The sequence below is a fragment of the Olea europaea genome, chromosome 18 (assembly GCF_002742605.1).
Source record: "Olea europaea var. sylvestris chromosome 18, O_europaea_v1, whole genome shotgun sequence".
NCBI classification, from domain to species: domain Eukaryota; kingdom Viridiplantae; phylum Streptophyta; class Magnoliopsida; order Lamiales; family Oleaceae; genus Olea; species Olea europaea.
This window is the reverse complement of record NC_036254.1, coordinates 16,145,109-16,164,920: the sequence shown is the minus strand read 5'-3', so window position 1 is coordinate 16,164,920 and position 19,812 is coordinate 16,145,109. Positions and strand designations below refer to the sequence as shown.

Here is a 19,812-nt window from a genome sequence, read left to right as displayed (position 1 = left end):
TTCGTTTTTCATACGGATTGAATTCTTTAGCCCTTGTTTGAGTTCCATTTTTAAGTAAAAAAATGAATTTTTGAATAGTGTATTGATGTGAAATGTGTAGTTAAAAAATAAGAAAAAATTTTAAATTTACGTGTAATATTATTTTGTTGAAGAATGTGTGGTTAAAATGATGTGAAAACACTGTAAAAAAATGTATTTTTTTTCCAAAGAATGGGGCTCAAACAAAGACTTAATGTCATTAGAAAATTAATTTTGTCAAGATCTTTCTTAGTTTATCCCTATTTAATTTTCATTATGTAATAGTGAATTGTTGTTAGAATTAGTAAATAATTTCAATGATTTATAATTTGAAGAATAAATGAGAGTTGTCCATGTTTTCACAAAGTGGGAAATGTGTGTATTTGGATTATTTCAAGAAGTTTGCATATTAAATGGGAAAAATTGAATAATGGTACATTGGAAAAGGAATAAAATAAAATATTCTAAATTAGGAAATATACTTATATATTTAGGATAAGAGAAAAAGGAAACTCGGTCTATATAATTAGGACGTTGAGAGTATAATGAAAGGAATAGTAATTTTTTAAAAAAATGTGAGATTCAAAAAATTTGGGTCTATGTGAAATATTATTATATTGAATAATGTATGATTAATAAGAAATGAGAAAAAAAAATGAATTATAATTTAATGGGAAATAATAAGGGCCTAAATAAAAGACAATTAAATGAGTAACATAATTTCGGATTGAAATTTGTTGTCTAATTTGCTATCCACCCAATGATTTATTAATACATTACTTTAATTTAATATATTCAATTTTTCTTTCACTGTCACTTGTATTTAAAAATATATATAATAGCAATTTTGGAGACAGCAAATTTCAACTATATAATTAATTTAGATTGATATTCTAGCACCATTAATGTCGAATTATTCTCTAATTAAACCTATTAAATATGGTAATTTAAACTGATACTTTAGCATTATTGTTGCTAAATAAAATTATTCAATTATCTTTTATTTTTCCTTTTTCCAATTTCCACAACGGTAATACGTTAAAAATGTTAATCCTTATCCGTCCAGTCCCCACCGCTGTCTTTAAATCCCACTCGCTTTGTCTTCACCAAATCTCCATTTCCCACTCAAAACCTTGTTCTTCTCTGCGATTTGTAGCATGTAAGTTTAGGGTGGAGGTTGAAGAATGGCATATATGTGTACTGACAGTGGAAATCTAATGGCTATTGCTCAGCAAGTTATTCTGCAGAAGCAGCAACAAGAACAGCAGCAACAGCACCACCACCACCATGACCACCCTTTTTGTCTTAGTACAACCACTACCTCAGCCACCACATCTATGAGCCATGGCCTTATTGGACCTGGTGCCTTCACGGACCCTTTTCAGCTTCCTGGCGCTGGACCAGAACCTATTGAACCTGGGTTTCAGTTCCCCACCATGGAACACCACTCAACTGGATTTCGATACTCAGATTTGTGTGGTGAGTTTGACTCGGACGAGTGGATGGAGAGCTTGATGGGTGGCGGAGATTCCACGGGTAGCTCTAATATCCAATCAAATTGTGAAGCTTGGCAGACTCTCTATTCTACTGCTGATGCCTTCACCAATTGCCCACCGAGTCGACTCAGTGTTAACTCCAATCTCAACCGAGTTATCCTTTCCGAGCCACCGCAAAACACCACGTGGGTCTCTGTCTCCTCCGCAACCCCGCCTCCAGCTCTTCCCCCCGTTGCTGACTCTAGGCCAGCATCCAAAAACGATGCTTCAGTTGCCGACAACACTACCGGAGCATCTACGAGTTCGCCGGATGATTCATTCTCAACCAAACCAATTTTAAAAGCCTTAGTAGACTCTGCTAGTCTTTTGGAGTCAGACCCAGAAAATGCGGCGAAATCATTGATTCAACTCAAAGGTTCGATCTCCCAGCACGGCGATCATATAGAGCGAGTATCGTACTATTTCTTTGAAGCTCTTAGCTATAGAATCTCAAATCAGGCGGAAAAGATTCCGACGATATATGATACAACCTCAGAGGAGTATATTTTATCATACAAAGCATTCAACGACGCCTGTCCTTACTCCAAATTTGCTCATTTAACTGCAAACCAAGCAATTCTTGAAGCCACCGAGAGCGCCAAAAAAATCCACATAGTTGATTTCGGGGTTATTCAGGGTGTCCAATGGGCGGCACTTTTGCAGGCTTTGGCCACCAGATCCGCCGGAAAACCTGAAGGGATTCGGATTTCGGGTATTCCGGCGCAGGCTCTGGGAGATTCTTCTGCAGCGACGCTTTTGGCTACTGGGAATCGGTTGCGTGACTTTGCTAAGCTGCTGGATTTGAATCTTGAGTTTGAACCCATTTTGATCCCGGTGCAAGAGCTTAACGGGTCGAGTATCCGGACCGACCCTGATGAGGTCCTTGCTGTGAATTTCATGCTTCAGTTATACAGTCTGCTTGATGAGAGTAATGAATGTGTTGAAGCAGCTTTAAAGCTTGCAAAATCACTGAATCCGATTGTGGTTACACTTGGCGAGTACGAAGTAAGCTTGAATCGGGTTGGGTTTCTGCACCGTTTCAAGAACGCCCTCAAATACTATACTGCAGTTTTCGAATCACTTGACACGAACATGACCAGTGATTCGCTCGAGAGGCTGCAAGTGGAAAGACTAATATTTGGCCGCAGAATAGCTGGCTTAGTCGGGTCAGAAGATCCGAGAACCAGACGAGAACGAATGGAGGATAAAGATAGCTGGAGATTCTTAATGGAAAACGCTGGTTTTCAGTCATTAAAGCTGAGCCATTATGCAATGAGTCAAGCAAATATGCTCCTATGGAAATACAATTACAGAAAAATGTACAAGTTGGTCGTTTCTTCTCCTGGATTTCTCTCCTTGGCTTGGAATCATGTTTCTCTCCTCACCATTTCATCATGGCATTGATTGATTTGAAAACATAATGCAAAATAGTCCAAATTTTATTAGTTTTAAAAAAAAAGACAGTACATATTTGATAGTTTTTAACTCATTTTTTGAGCTTGAATTTTCTTTTCTACTTTCTTTGTTGGTATGATTTATTTTTTGGGTTATGAAATCATCTTTTGTTTCTTGTTTGACTTTTGAATTTTGTGGTCTATCTTATTATGATGGAGCTTAGGAAAGTGATGGGAGGAAGATGATTTTTTTATTTTTTGTGACTTGTAATTGTGCATACTAATATGAATTATTGATATTTAATCCGATCGGAAAAGAACTTTTACCAAACAAAGGCTTAGTGGCTTTACATTTCAAATATGAACTCGGACGTGATGGAATTGGACATGATAGGACACGACACAACATATCAATGCCTATCTTTATAATTAGTCTGGTATAATAGATGGTTACTTAGATGATCATTCTTGTTGTTACTACAATTTATAGGGAGGAGATATAACTGTTGTATATTTTGGTTATGTGGCTCTATTTGAACGATGTAAACAAAGTCAAAATGTACAGTGTCTTGTTGCAATAGAAAACTCTTTCCATAAGTTGTAGAACAAGAAAGAAGAATATCATTTTCTTTCAAGTTACAACAAGGGGTTGCTTAAGTGTCTTTTCTTTCTGTTGATAAACAGGCATGGTGAAACTTTTGGAGAGAAGAAGATGATAATCTTCATCTCCTTTACTTTCATTATATAGAGAATACCAAGTAAAAAAGTATGGAAATAAAGGAAACATATGGAAACACAATAAACTCAATTGCACTATAGTCTAATATACTTGATTCTAATTTATTTATTTCCTTAGCATTCCCCCTTAACCTTATATATATATATATATATATATATATATATAGAATAAAGAAATCTCAATCGATTGTCTTTCAATGATTTCGTTAGCACATCAGCAAGCTGATTTTCAGTCTTTACAAATGGTGTACATATATCAACACTCACTGTCTTATTCCGAACAAAATGATAGTCAACTTCAATATGCTTGGCTCTTTTATAAAAGACTAGATTGGATTCAATATGTAGAGTAGCCTGATTATCACAATTCACAGGACATCAGTATAGGAGTAGAATGTGAGAAATTGATTTCTTGAAGAAAGTGCTGCATCCAAGTTAACTCACTAGCAGTATGAGCTATCGCCCTATATTCTACTTTTGCACTTAACCTTGTTTTACTTTCCTAAAAGATAAGATTACTATTGAGAAAAGTACAGAAACCAGTAGTGGATCGTTTATTTGACAGAGATCTTGTCCAATTTGCATCTGTAAACCCTTGTACTCTGATCTATCCATTTGATTTATATAATAATCCAAGACATAGGGCCTTTTTTCAAATATCGAATAATACATATCATAGCTTCTCAATGAGAAATTCGAGGAACATTCAAGAATTTCCCAACCGAACAACAATATTTTCTTGGTTTTCCAAACTATTCCCCTGTATCCCTCAAAAGCTTCACATTAGGATTCATGAGAGTATCAATTGGACGACTTCCAAAAAAGCCTATCTCATCTAACCGATCAAGTTGATATTAGCCTGAGATCGAGCAACTTCAATAACCAAGAAATATCGAAGCTTGCCTAGATCTTTGGTCTGGAAATGTTTTTGTAGAGACTATTTCAACCTAACAATCCTATCTACATTATCACCAGTGATTACAGTATCATCTATATAAACTATAAGGATAACATGTCCTGCTTCAATTTGTTGATGAAATACTGAATCATCTGTAAATTTCAAAACAACTTCAGGAAAACTTCCCAAATTATGCCCTTGGTGATTGTTTTAACTCATTTAAGGATTTTTTTAACTTACAAACATAGCTGTGGTACTCCTCCAAAGCAATAAATCCAGGTAGTTGCTCCATATAAACTTCTTCGTGTAGGTCACTATGAAGGAATACATTTTTAATATCCAATTGAAATAGGGGCCAACCAAGATTAGCAGCAATAGAAATCAAGACACGAATAGAAAATATCTTAGCAACCAGGGAGAATATCGCATTATAATCAGTACCATAGGTCTATGTGTAACCTTTAGCAATCGGCCGGGCTTTCAATCGATCAACAGTCCCATCAGGATTAAACTTCGAAGCTTAGACCCATCTACTACCAACAAAATGTATCTCAAGTAGTGATGGAACGAGTTCCTAAGTCTTATTCTCGTACAAAGCTGCAATTTTCAATTCCATAACCTTTCGCTATTCAGGATCAAATAAAGCTTCAGTCAATGTCTTTGGTACACATATACTAGAAAGCCGTGATGTGAAATAAGAAAGAGAAGGTGACAATGAATCAAAAATGACATAGTGGGTTACATGACGTTTAGTTACACAAGTACGTTTACATTTACGGCGAGCAATGGGCAATGACTCAGGATAAGAGGTAATAATGGATGTAGGATTTGTAGGCGGCAAGGTGACGAATGGGGCCACACGCGTTGGTGGCTTAGATCGTCGAGTATAAACTTGTAAGTGAAGAGGTGGTTCCTCATGAAAGGAGGATGACTCTGGTACAGTAGATGGAGATGAGGTTTTGTCCTGGAGAAATACCAACTGGCAGATATAGAATGGGAAGGTAACGAAATCTCTAGTGGATTCTAGTGAAGTACCATGATCAAAAAAGTAAGGTGCACACTTGTCGAAAATGACACTGCACGTACAAAATAGCAACGTAGAGAACGATTGTAACAACGATATCCCTTCCGTGTTTGAGAGTAATTAAGAAAACACATTTTATAGTGCGAGAGTCAAGTTTGTCATGACCAGGTCCAAAGTGATGAACATAACAAACGTACCCAAAAACCTTGGAAGGTAACGAGTATTGTGGAGATGAGGAAAACACAATAGAGAAATGGGACGCACCGTCCATAACTAAAGATGGCATGCAATTAATGAGATAGCACGTAGTGTGTGTTCACTTTAAAAATGTTTAGGGACACACATATGACAAAGGAGAACACGAGTAATCTCTAACAAATGACGATTTTTGTGTTCTGCAACTCCATTTTGTTGTAGAGTATACGTGCAAGATGTTTGATGAATAATGTCTTTGGAGAAGAGATATGATGCAAAAGAGGCAGACATATATTTTTTGGCATTATCAGATTCTGGTTAAATTGAATTTTGATCAAAATACGAAAATTTTGAAATATAGCAAGTAACTCAGAACGATTTTTCATCAAAAATAACCAAGTCATGCAAGAATAATTATCTATAAAAGTGACAAAATATTTAAATTTATTAGAGAAAATATTGATTGGTCTCCATATGTCACAATGAACTATCTCAGATAAACTAGAAAAACAACTATTAGTTCTTAAAGGAGAAGATATAAGATGATGTTTGTTACACTGACAAATTTCACAAGTAAGGAAGGACACATTATGAAGACCTACATCTTGATGTTTAAAGTGGAAAGAGAAGGATGACTAAGATGGCAATGCCACTGCATGGGTGAAACAGTAGATTAGAGAGCTCAAGGAAGAGAGATTGATGAAAAATTTATGTAATACAGGCCACCAACTTCATGCCCCAAATCAATCATCCTTTTCGTTTTAAGATTCTGAAAAACATATAAGGAATGATAGAATGTTACAGAATATTGAAGAGATGTGGTAATTTTACTAATAGACAATAAACTAAATGAAAAGCCAGGAATATAAAGAACAGTTGACACATAAATATTAGGACTAAGATGGACATTGTCTGAGCTTGCAACACTAGTTTGGAAACCATTAGCAAGAGTAACATATTTGAAAGAAGTAACTGGATGGTTAAAAAAAAAAAAAAGAGTAGCCAAACTAGTCATGTGTTCAGTTGCTCCGGAATCGATAATCAAAGAGTATGAGATGATGACAATAGACAGTGAAAAGATACAGTACCTAAATGAGGAAAAATAGCCACAGAAGTGGAAATGACCTGTTTATGAGTTAAGAACTCAGCATACTCGTCCCGTGATACGCATAAGAAGTCAGACTCTAGTATTGAACTAGAATGAGTCATTGGTCCAAGTACTAGCTAATGGTCCTTATTACACAAGACCTGATTAGTAGAATCAAATCGTTTGCCAGGTAAGTCCCAACAATAATCAACGATGTGACCTATATGACCACAATAAGCACGTTTTTGAGGTTCACAATTTATTGAACGGTCATTGCCTCTAATGTCTTGTCCACCGCAAGAGCTAAAACCATGTTCATGATTATTGTTGTCACTTGAATGACATGATATTATCCACACAAGCCAGTCAAATATTAAACAGTAAACACGAAACAACTAACTCATCCAACAATTAAATGAGTCCCAAAAAAGCGAAAATATAACTGGCCCAAAAGAGTTTTACACCAGATTACTATAGCCTAAATCAACTTTAGCCAACAAATAAGAGGTAGCCCAATAACAACAGTGACCCAACCAATTGCAATCAATGAACATCAGCCCAATTTAACAACAGAAGCTCCTGTCATCACTTTCTCTCGTCATCGAATCACGCACCACCAAAACCCCAACACACGGTGATGAAGCAGACATAGGCACGTACAAATGCATCCAAGGAATTCCACAATTCAAGAATTCAACCACCAAACTACCCAACTAGTACTCTCAATCAACCCACTACCCAAGAGGCAGTCACTGCTCCTATGCGACCCCAGGAAATTCTCGACCGAAACTTGTGTCGTCCTAAATTGAAATCGCCGTTGGCAGCCACAGTGATAGATGCTTGAATCGACATACAGAGCAAAAGTAGGCAGCCAAGGAACTTCACAAGTCAACCACAGACACACGATTGTATGAAGAAGAAAATACTAGACGCTAAGAACTATTGCTCTGATACCATGTTGATAAATAAGTACGGTAAAACTTTTGGAGAGAAGAATCTCCTTTACTTTCATTATATAGAGAAAGCCAAGATTACAAATATGGAAATAAAGTAAAAATGTGGAAACACAAAAAACCCAATTGTATTATTGTCTAATCTACATAATTCTAAATTATTTATTTCCTTAACACTTCCTTCTTACTATGCACTTGTTTTTGGCTGACCGGTTCTTTTTATGATTGTGCATATTAATTTTGCCAAGTTAGATGTAAAATTACCAAATAATTTCTCAAAACATCACCTTTTTTTTGTTTTTAATCTTGTTTAGCCATTTCAAGTCTAACATTTGAACAGAAGGCCCTACGGGACCATCATTTGCTCCAAGGAATTTGTTGATTTTAACGGTGAAAATTGATTTTAACGGTCAAAATAACGGTTAATCAATATTTTATTTGTTGCACTACATTTTTATTGCACTTATTTTCCTCAATCACTGTTCACCATAGTGTTTATATTCCTAACTTTTGTTACATCATATTTTTATTTTTAATCTTCAACCTTCCATTAATTAACACATCTCGACATTGATGATGATCTCTATCAAAAAATTTTGTTTTCATGCTTTGGAATCACGGAAAATATTTTTTATCGCACATTTGTATTAGTTATTTTTAAAAATATGATGACAAGTAAATTTTTTTAAGCACTTAAATGGATTTTTTGGATAAAAATTGTGATCAAATACAAGATGTGTAAATTAATGAAAAATGGAGGATAAGAATGCCAAGAAAAATGTTAAGAATATAAATGCCTATAATAAATAAAGATTGAGAATTTTAAATGCAAATAAAATGTGGTGAAAAAATGTAAAAACTATGGTGTGAAAATAATCATCCATTGGTGAAACTGTGTCCTTCAATTAACATGTAACCAACGAGTGATTTGCCTTTAAATGTAACTTGTTTTTCAAGTGATTACGAGTGTGCCAAGTGCCTACAAATTAATTTTGGAATTTAATCGTTGTAGGACTTGAGTTGATTAGGGCTAGGTCACCATGGACCTCATTTTTAGACAAGGCTAAACGTTGAACAGGCCAATTCTTGGATAGTGCCTTAAACAATACAAGAATTAAACTCCTTGGACAGGATTGAAGACAGGAAACAAGCTGATCTGGATTTTTTTATTGGATGTGCTTTTTTTAAAAAAAAAATTCAAACTGTCCAACTGCTTGTCGACACGTGATGCCCCTGTTTTCTACCCTGGATCAATAGCATCTTTCACAATACAAACACTGAGAGTTCTTAGCGGGTCTAAAGGTGGCAATTGGCCAAGCATGAGCTAGTTTGGACGAGTTTTTGGGTCTGCCGAAAATATGGGCTCAACTCGGCCCTAAGCTTGATTTTTCTACCCAAGTAAATTAATAAAATAAGTTCAAAAACAAGCATTTTTTTAATTAATATAATAAGTCCAAAAATGAGAGGAAAAAAATGAGTTGACCTACGAGCTAGCTCAAGAGCTCTGCTCATGAGCTTTAACTAGCCAGCTTGTTAGGCTTGAGCTCTGCTCAGCGCGTGGCTCATCTCCAAACAAGCTCGAGTCGCCCATGAGTCAAGTTGGGACATTCAGCCTATGAGCATGCGAGCTATTTGACTCATTTGTCCCACCTAGTTGGGTCTGATTTACTAAGAGAGCCAATGAGTTGACATTACATATCCCAGGCCCAAGGCATAGATTTAGAAGAAGAATCCCGACTTTCATTAATTCCTGTTGCAACTCTAAAGCCGATCCAAAGCCCAGGTAAAGCAATAATATTGTGTTAGCTTGAGTCAAAATAAAAATTTCACAAATCCTAGGGCTAAACAAATCTCCCAAACCTAATTGGATCGAATCGGACCCAACCCAAATCAAATCGAGCAATTCTTTTTAAGTTAAATATCCGAATGAATTTTTGAATCGAAAATCAACTTGTTTGGTTCAGAAATTTATGAAAACTCAACAAAGAGAGACGCAAAGAGAGACGTTTGATCTAAATTGATGTGTTTGATCTAAATTTTACCATAGTGCCTTTTCTACAGTTATGAAGAAATCGAATTGGAAGCCTAGTACTCCTTTCTTCATTATTGTGAGCTAGCTATCTTCAATTTCCCGTGATTTTAACATCCAAATTAATGAAGAATTAAAAAAAAGACGCAAAGATACATAAGATTGAATTATGATATTTTGTAAGAGTCAAGATTGAACATATCATTAGTTGAATTAATGTAAGTTGTTTTCAATATTAAAAAAATTAATTATTGTATGGAACCTGGTAACCGATGGAAACCGAACCCGAATAGTTCCATAATTAAATTTGGATCCAACAATTTCACTTACTAAACACCCAAAAAATAGATTTCAATTCGGTTCTCATGTCCAGCCCTAATAAATCCTAGCACTAAACATTGGCATCCGTCCATAGATGATATAATCATTTCAAATTAAATTATCCGAGTGCTCAAATAAAACTGACTCTTTAGTGATGTGTTTTGCATTAATATTTAGTTCCATAGCTAGAAAATAACTAACATAAGAGTCTGATATACAAAGACCACTATTACTAGCAACAAAACAATTTTGGAAAAGCTCCTTGGCATTGTAACCAGATATCTGCAAATAAATTGCTCTTCAAAGCTTAAGACTAAACATAAATGTCATTTGCATTTTAGATGCTTTCTACATTATACAACAAAATACGAAACTCGCCTTTACTTTTGTTCGTTTCTGCAGTGATCTTCGTGGATATAAGAAACGAGAGCACTATGGTTTCTACAACAAACAATCATATATGATATCTCATTATCGTTCGTTAAGGAGAGCTGTTCTGTTCTCCACTTGCTTGGAACCCCAAGCCAACACTCTCTTAAAACTATTGCCAGAACAGAAAAGATCAATCAAATTAAATGTCACCAAAATAATAATAATAATAATAAATCCAGGTAAATATCATAACAAACTAGTCAGGTATATGTATTCAACAAACTGATGGTAGAGGATTCGAATGAAATATAGTATTGGTGTTGGTATCAAAATCACAGTTGAAGAACGAAATTTGACTTCCTAGTGCATAGATGCAATTGGAAACATGAGGAAAAACTATAAAACAAGCAAACTATCAAAATACACCTGGCTTCGCATATTGCATTAAACCTCTATAATTCTGTAGAAAACAACACTTCATGATGGAATACTGCACTTCTATACATGCTCTTTCAACCAATTGCACAAAGAAATTTTTATCCAGTATCGAGAATAACCATCAATTCAGATATAAGAAATTTTAAGAGGTAAGATCCCACTGCAAGTACTCTGAATTTTGATTAAGTCTCATGAGAACAGATGGCTGTCTTGCCCACATATAATATTTTCCATAAGGTTGAATCCCAACTTTGAGGGCCCCCACCGCCCTGCCCCTGGAGCATCGTGAGGGAGGTAAATCGCGGGATGTGCTCCAGTAGGTCAGAGAACAAGAGCTTGCCCGTACACTGGTGCCTACAAAAAATCCAATTCCATATCTCAGGAATCAAACCCTTATACTCCCTTTTTACTTTTCATTTTCAAAGTCCAGTGCAACTGTACCATAGTATCTGACCATGCATATCATTTGCAAAGGTTTTCAAAAGGGTAAATCAATCAAAGATGTCACAAGCTTCAGAAACACAGTGGAGAAGAGAGGGAGGAATGTTCATTGGAATCTGGTGAAGATAACAAACATGCAATTTTATTGAACTTGGGCAATTAAGCTTTTATTACAACCGTGAACAGAAACCACTTTCACTTGGTTTTGATTGCTTCGATATTTCAATAAAATATTGAGAAATATTCTCTATATTTTGTCCAATTCTCAATATTCATGTATTGAAACAATGAGCATTGGAGTGTTAATCATCTGTTGCTTGATTCAGCTGCATTAGTTTGGTATCAGAACACAACTATGTTACTGATAGAGTTGGTATTCGTAAAAACCCTGATAATGAAAATCATGCGACCCGATGTGTTAACACAACCCTGTTTTCTACAAGTGATGGCGTTGAAACAATCGGTAGAAATCAAAAAAATTGCTTCGAAAAAGGACGTGTTGAAGCAGATGATTAACAATTTTCAATCACGATGGTTTGACGAGTCGGCAAAGGACTTCAATGGTGACAATAACCTTTTTACCTCTTTCAATTCAAGAAAGCAGATGGGTATTAATGCAAGAGAGGATTACTATGGTCCACCCATTTTTGACATTGAGACACAGGATTTTCAATGACAACGGTTATGATGGCACCCAATTTTCACTGAGAGGTGCAATGGTAGGCTTTAAATTCTCAATGATGTCTCCCATATTTCGATTGGGTGAGAAGAAGTTTTTTGAGTAAACGTTTGCCTTTGTACTTGTCAGAACTGGTATTCTATCAAAATTTAGCTATCAAATGGTCGAGGCAACGAAGATGTTTTCCTTTATTTAAAACCAGGAAGTTGTTCATGCAAGATTCTGGATGAAGATACATTGTAAGATTCGAGGATCCTCGACTACACAACGAAAATGGTGAAGATAAAATACGATTTAGGCTAGATAATTTTATTTTATTTTGTATTTCCAATATTATTGTTTCTATTTAGCCCTTGGGCTCCATTAAAACAAAGTTTTGAGGAAAAATATGTTTTGGAATAGTGATTTGTTTAAGAATGTAGTTAAAAAAATAAGGAAAAGTTTCGAGTTTATGTAAAATATTATTTTATGAAAGAATGTATAGTTGAAAATGAATTTTGAAAAACTGTGGCCCCGTTTGGTAGGGATTTTTTGCCCCAAAAAATTGATTTTTTGACCGTTATTTTACTATTCAAGCCGTAATTTTTGACTTTTTCTCTTACATGTGGACCCCACTTTTCTTCTAACGGTCAAAAAATCAATTCTCAAAATCCCTATCAAACGAGCCCATGTTTTTGGAAAAAACGAAGCCCAAATAGAGGCTTAGTTGTTTTGATATTTAATTAAAAGTTAATTGACATAATGCCCCTCCCTCACATTTTCTTGTTTTGTGGAATACCCTGATAACCTTTTATTTTGGCGCAATACCCCCTAAATCACCCAAACGTCGAATAAGACCCCCTTCTATCCTCTTTTGTTACTTTCTCCATTGAAAGGGATTTTGAAGGCCAAAATGAATAAAAACATTAAGGGCATTTTTGTGTCATCATCTCCACATATTTACTTAAGATCGTGTTTGTTTAAAAGACAGTAGGAGAGAAATCAATGTAGAAACCTTAATAATCCAACAAAAAAATTCAAAATCATCACACAATTTTCACATCTTTATACACAAGAAGTCTCCACAAACCATTGTACAGAAAATTTCGCATAGGTACGTTGAATATTCACGTTTTCGGATCAGTGCTCAGATCAATAAGTTTATGTTTGATGTGAGTTTATAAAATAACTGGGGAGTTGATAATATTGAATTTTTTCCCTTTATACAATTGCTATTTGTTAACGTCTACTATGTTAGTGTTAAGTTCTATTTTGTGGTGAAGCAAGGATTCACCGATTTGGATGGAGAATTAATGTTTTGATAGTTGCTTTTGCCGTTCTGATTTGTGCAAAGTTTACCCATTTGGGGGATTGTATTTCGCAAAGTTTACCAATTTCGGGGTTATAATCTGTGAAGTTCATCAACTTCAGGGTTGTATTACACAACGTTTACCAATTCCAGGGTTGATTTGGGGATTGTATTTCACAAAGTTTACCAATTTCGGGGTTATATTCTGTGAAGTTTATCAACTCCAAGATTGTATTTCGCAACGTTCACCCATTTGGGGATTGTAAACTTCGGGGTTATATTTAGTGAAGTTTATCAACTCCAGGGTTGTATTACGCAACGTTTACCAATTCCAGGGTTGATTTGCACAAACATTTGAACAATTAACTCGGTCTTCTTTCTCAATATAGATACACACCCCAATTTCAAACCAACAGCAAAACCTGATTGTTAGAGAGACCAGTCAAATATATTCTCAGGACAAATGGAACTGATGAAGCATATGCCTTAAAAATCTTATAGAAGCACACAACTAAAATGAAGCAATAGTTATACAGAAATATACTTGTGTAGAAACCCGTTTTATAACCATCTCTGAATAAAATTTAGAATATCCATTCGTAAAAAATCAACATAAAAATCAATTGCAACAATTTGGTCCTCTTAAAGAAGGTCGGGCTCAATCATAGTTATTTCACTGACACTAAACTTTAAAAGAGTCAAGTTAATTCATCTGAAATGGGGAAATGAAAATAAAAACAATCTCTCCCTGAAATCATACCCAATCTAGTAATGCAAGAAAATCCAATTTCTCCGATTAAATTAGCTTTAAATTTCTTCCATTTTCATATCCCAAAATAAAACCCACTCAAGAAATTCTTGTTTTATATAGATATTCATTTTGGCCTTAAAAATCCATTTTGACTTTAAAAATCCATTTTAATGGAGAAATTAATAGATGCGGACAACATGGGGTTTTCTGCAAAGTTTGGGTGATTTAAGGAGGTTTTACGCCAAAATAAAAGATTATTGGGTATTCCACAAAATATGGCAAACGTTAGGGAGTATTGTGCCAAATATCCTAACAATTACTTTTAGAAGAGATAAGGGGGTAGAGGCTATGGTGCTCTGATTAGGATACGAGTATCGGATACAGGTACGTATCTAAGTATCGGATCTTTTATCTTTTAAACTATAGGATATGGGAATATGGCTAAAAAAGGTCCAAATTTCGGACACGAGTACGTGGTACGTCTTTCAAATTTTAATTTTTTTACTAATCCAAGATGTTATTTTAAATAGACCAAAATAAATTATTCACAAAGAAATAAATGGATATCGAATACGGAGTTAAGACAAATAAAATAGAATTTTAGAGTTTAGTTTTCAAGTATGAGCATTACTAAATATTATATAAAATAGCAAATAATGGACTTGAATGCATTTTGGACTTAGCAGAGAACTAAGTATCACTATATGGAATCTATTTTCATTTTATACAAACAAAATCCTAAATCACCGATACAGAGAAGGAAAGAAGGAACAGAAAAAGGAAATGGAAGGAAAAAAAATAAGAAAAAGAAAGGAAAAACTTAGCCCCACTACCTTTTTCCACCCTCTCTATTGCAACATTAGGTGTATAGAGAGCGAAAACGGGAAAGAAAAGGAAAGGAAAAAAAAGGAAAAAAGAAGAAAAGCAAAAATAACGAAGTGTCCGATTGAAACTTGTAGGATTCAACACATATCACATACCCATATCGTGTCGTGTCCGACACAGGTGTTCTGACTATTTCCAAGAGTCCAAGCATCAGAGAGCAGAGGTGCACACTATTTAACTTTGCCAATTAGGTGTGTTTGATTACCATTATTTTCCATGAAAAATGTTATTTTTCTACCCAAATTCCTACTCTTAGGATGTTTGATTAACAATTTTGTTTCATGAAAAATATTTTCGAACTTTTAATCATGTGACCATATTTTTCTAAAAAACAAATAAAACATTATCTTTAAGGAGATTTAGCTTTTATTTTCCGTGAAATTCTCTCTCATATATTCCATCTCATCTACTCACCAATAAAAAATTGATAAGTATAATATTTTTTAGGTTAAAAACTATATCAAATAAACACATTTAATTAATAATTTTCATACAAATAAACTCTAGTCAACTAAATTGCCCCAGAATTTATTTTCTTTCCATGCTCACAATCAAGCTCACTTTTTGATTGTTTTGACATTGCAATAATATATTGAGAATTATTCTCTATAGTTTGTCCAATTCTCAGTATTCACACATTGAATCAACGAGTTTTGGAATGTTAATCTACTACTTGATTCCACCACATCACAATTACAGTACCTATTAACATAGCATGGTCTCCTAAAGCTTTGAATCGACAATCAACGATTTGATCAACTCCTATATCAATACACATAACAGGTTAAGTATTTTTCTCTAAATACGATCATCTTATATCATTGCAAATTCAGAATTGTTGTTTCTAGGTCTGGAATCTGAATAAACTTTTCATATAAACAGGTATTTTTGTTAGTATATGTAGTAGATTCCTAATACAAGGTTAAATTCCTGTAACCAATAAGATTTTTCCAAACATTCTTCCTACGTTGCTCGGACTCAGGTACGATTATCGAGTACCGGTATGTATCTAAGTGTCGGATCTTTTATTTTTTAAAATGTAGGATACCGAAACATGGCTTAAAAGAGTCCAGATTTTGAACACGGATATGTGGATACATCTTTCAAACTTCACTTTTTTTACTAATCTAAAATGTCATTTTGAATATACCAAAATTATTTATTCACAAACAAGAAAATGAGTATTAAATATGGGATTAAGACAAATAAAATATAATTTTGAAGTTTAGTGTTCAATTATGAAAATTACTAAACATTGTATAAAATAGAAAATAATGGATTTGATTGCAATTTGAACTTAGTAGCACAATATGGAATCCATTTTCATTTTATACAAACAAAACTCTAAACCACCGATACAAAGAGGGGAAAAAAAAAAAAAAAAAAAAAAAAAAAAAAAAAAAAAAAAAAAAGAAAAAAAAAAAAAAAAAAAAAAAAAAAAGAAGAAGAAGAAGAAAATGGAAATGGAAAGAAAAAGGAAAAGGAAAAGGAAAAAAGAAGGAAAAACCTAGCGTCCTCGCCTTTCTCCACCTTCTTGACGGCGACACTAAATTTATAGAGAGCATAAATAGGAAAGAAAAGAAGTAAAAAAAAGAAAGAAAGAAGAAAAGGAGATGAAAAAAGATGAAATGTCCTGTTGGAACTTAAGGATCCGAGACATCCCATACCCATGTCATATCGAGTGTGTCCGACATGGGGTACTCCAACTATTTCAATGAGTTCAGGCATCATAGCATTCTTCCATGCCTTTTAGGCCTCCAACATCTAAATGACAGCACCCAAATGACGTGCTTTTCTGAGTATAGGCATAATTCAGCTAAGTTAAATAAATAGTTATTAATCAATTAGACTGAAACCAATACAATAAACATCCTATGATTTGTTTGGTATTGTAAAAGGCCACATGATAGGTGGATATGCCAAACCACTTCCTTTCCAAGCCCATCCCCATCCCCATCCAACCTGAATAAGGAAAAGTAATTAAAAATAAAGTAAGGGGTGTGCCCTCACACGTGGTTCTTAAGCGGTCAGAGGACACGAAATGAGCTTCAAAGCAGGCAAAGTAAAGAGGAATAAACATTGTACCATTATGAACAGTTGTTACTATCTTGCAACTCTTACAAACTCCGCTATAATGTTGTGCCTCCACCATCTGACATCAGAGAGGCAGCAGCTGCAGCAGCAGTAGGAACGACGCCCGTTGAGACACCAGGTTTTGACAGATGGAGTAGCCTGAAAGTGAAATTGACTTTGATGAGTCTCCACAATACGTAAAAATTCAATAAATTACAATAAGGTCAATAAAAGAGGAAAATAATCTAGTTGCAACAATGTCACAGCCAAAAAATCAGAAACCACCAAGGGGTAGCACTTAAGATGCCCATAATTAAATATGCCTTCTATATACTATAAATTTTTAATGCGTGTAATTCACATAGGTCAGCAAGTGACTAATGTCTACATTATCAATTGAGCCATTTGTTAGCAATATTCAAACTAGTTCACAAATAGTATCAGCCATTGAACATATTCAGGTATAACATTCTATATTTACAAGGCTAAGCAGGATACTGTCAAGATCTCTGAGAATTTTCTGTTCCCTTTGAGGACTACATGTGAACTCCTAACTTAAAGAGGACTTGAAATTCTGAATCTACGAGCTAAGGTAAATTTACAAGCAGGAAAATGAAATAATACGAAGGTACTTACGGTGCAAGATATTCACAAAACGATGATACAGCAACCACAACCTCAGTGTAGTTCTCAGATGACGCAGGCGCTGTCACTTCGACCAGCTGTATACCAGGTGTTACAGGCACAGCTTCATCTGTTGCATGCAGTTTCAGCATTTTATTAACTGAAGACACTGTAACGGTTATTTGGGCTCCCTTTTGGAAATGGAAGGCAAATCCCACCCTCAGCAGCTCATGGTCTAACTTGTAGCCTAGTGAGTAAAAAAAGCGGAGTGCATTCTTGCTTACTTTACTCTCATTCAAAGTCCTCACCAACACCGGAATTTGCTCAGCACCAGCACCTCTCATTGCACCACCAATGTGTCGGACAGTCCTAAGCATTATCTAACCTTAAATACACACTGAATATACAGAGTCCATTATTAGAACACCTAGCAGAACAAACTCAATTTCTTACCATGTGGGTTCAGGCTGCTCAAGATCACACAAGAGTCGAACCTCTGAAGCTGCTACCCCTGAGATGAGGAGAGAGAAAACCTTTATGTTTAGAATTATCAAGTGAGCTAGACAGAGAATTCATATATGACAATGACATTCCATGTCACCAAGATTTAGAAGAAATTTAATAGCCAATTATATGAGAATTTTCAGACAAAATCAAGGGATTGTTGCAATATTGATAATTAGATTCCGTGTCACCAAGATTACAAGAAATCTAATATCCATTATATGCAAATTCGACAATGCTAAACAAGCAAGGTAATTGGCAAATAACTAGTTCAGATAGACACAGACTCCATATAGATCTCACTATAAATTCGCAGTAGAGGAAGACATTTTACTCAAACACAATTCTAATCACTTAGGCCTAACTAAAAATTAAAATAAATCAATTACCTAGATTTGGACCACTTTTAAGGCATAATTCATGGATCCTTAAGCGCTCTCTATGAACTCCACAAAGTCCTTGAAGAAGGATCTCCAAGGCCTCAACGTGCTGCATGACAACATGATATAATTAGAACATTTTCCTATTTATAACAAATGACAAACTAAAATTTTCTTTTTCCCAGTAGACACGGTGATGGTGGTGGTCTGGTGGACACCAGAGTCATGGGTTGTGCATTTGGCACTCAGAAAATAATCGGAGTCACTTTATTCAGAAAAAAAATGGTAAAAATAATAAAAAAATCAACAAAGAAAATATTTTCATAAATTTGAACTCAAGCAAAATGCTCTGAACTTGGAACAACAGAAGGCACCAACCCTAGCCCTCAGAGCAAATCAAGGTAAGGAAACAAATAATAAACCCAAAGATCAACTTTTATATTTCGTTTTTACTCAGAAAATTCAATATTAAATAAATTAACATGGATCTCAAAAAAAAAAAAAAAAAAAAAAAAATTCCCAACCACGATTGGGAGGATAGAAATTTACCTGAGTCTCTATAATACCCTGAACAACGCACTCCATTTTGATTACGAACTCTCTGTATTCGTTAATTCGACCGTAAAAACGAAGTTAGTTGAACCACTAAAATATTTTTCGGATTCAAAAATCCGTATGAAGAATAAAACAACACAGAAATTAGTATTAGGTTAATATCGGGTAATTTTAAGACTAACCAAGTTAAATAAACACTTTGTCACATTGACCAAGTTCATTTTTCACAATCATCAGTTCATTTTTCACAATCACGATGATGCGCTTTAAAATGTAAATGACAATTTTACCTTTTTTATGTTTTGTATTTACAAAAATATATGATTGTTAAACAGACAATGGTACTCCTTGGTAAATAACAAATAAATTACGAATACTCCCATGCAAATTTCAAAATCAAATCAGTTTTCTCATCAGTTTCTGTAACACACAAATAAAAAGAAAGTTCGATTTTCATCTGCTTCAACATTGGAATCTCACAAAATTATCAAAAGCTCAACAAGAAAATATTACTCACAACCAGCACTCGAAATTGGTAAGTATATTTTACGTATTTTTAATTTTATTATAACTAAATAAGTACATTGTTTTAATCTCTAAATCTTATTTCGACATAGATAGATAAATTTT

The 19,812-nt window shown here is 34.6% G+C and overlaps 2 protein-coding genes across 3 annotated transcripts; one reads left to right on the top strand and one right to left on the bottom strand.

The window, feature by feature from the left end:
• The first annotated feature begins 1,058 nt into the window (after positions 1–1,058).
• On the top strand, positions 1,059–3,201 carry LOC111367616 (scarecrow-like protein 4). The gene has a single exon (XM_022988587.1). The coding sequence runs from the start codon at positions 1,203–1,205 to the stop codon at positions 2,955–2,957; it is 1,755 nt and encodes a 584-aa protein (XP_022844355.1). The 5' UTR covers positions 1,059–1,202; the 3' UTR covers positions 2,958–3,201.
• A 13,614-nt stretch (positions 3,202–16,815) lies between these two features.
• Positions 16,816–19,344, bottom strand: LOC111367615 (mediator of RNA polymerase II transcription subunit 18). 2 transcript variants are annotated; one of them, XM_022988586.1, is made up of 6 exons: positions 19,177–19,344; positions 18,637–18,736; positions 18,197–18,254; positions 17,756–18,112; positions 17,132–17,278; positions 16,816–17,008 (listed from the first exon to the last, which is right to left on the bottom strand). In XM_022988586.1, exons 1-5 carry the CDS (start codon positions 19,210–19,212, stop codon positions 17,176–17,178), a joined length of 654 nt encoding a protein of 217 aa, XP_022844354.1. In that variant the 5' UTR covers positions 19,213–19,344; the 3' UTR covers positions 16,816–17,008; positions 17,132–17,175. The 2 variants fall into 2 exon arrangements, with proteins under 2 accessions (XP_022844354.1, XP_022844353.1); XM_022988585.1 differs by having other exon boundaries at positions 16,816–17,278.
• Between the last annotated feature and the right edge of the window lie 468 nt (positions 19,345–19,812).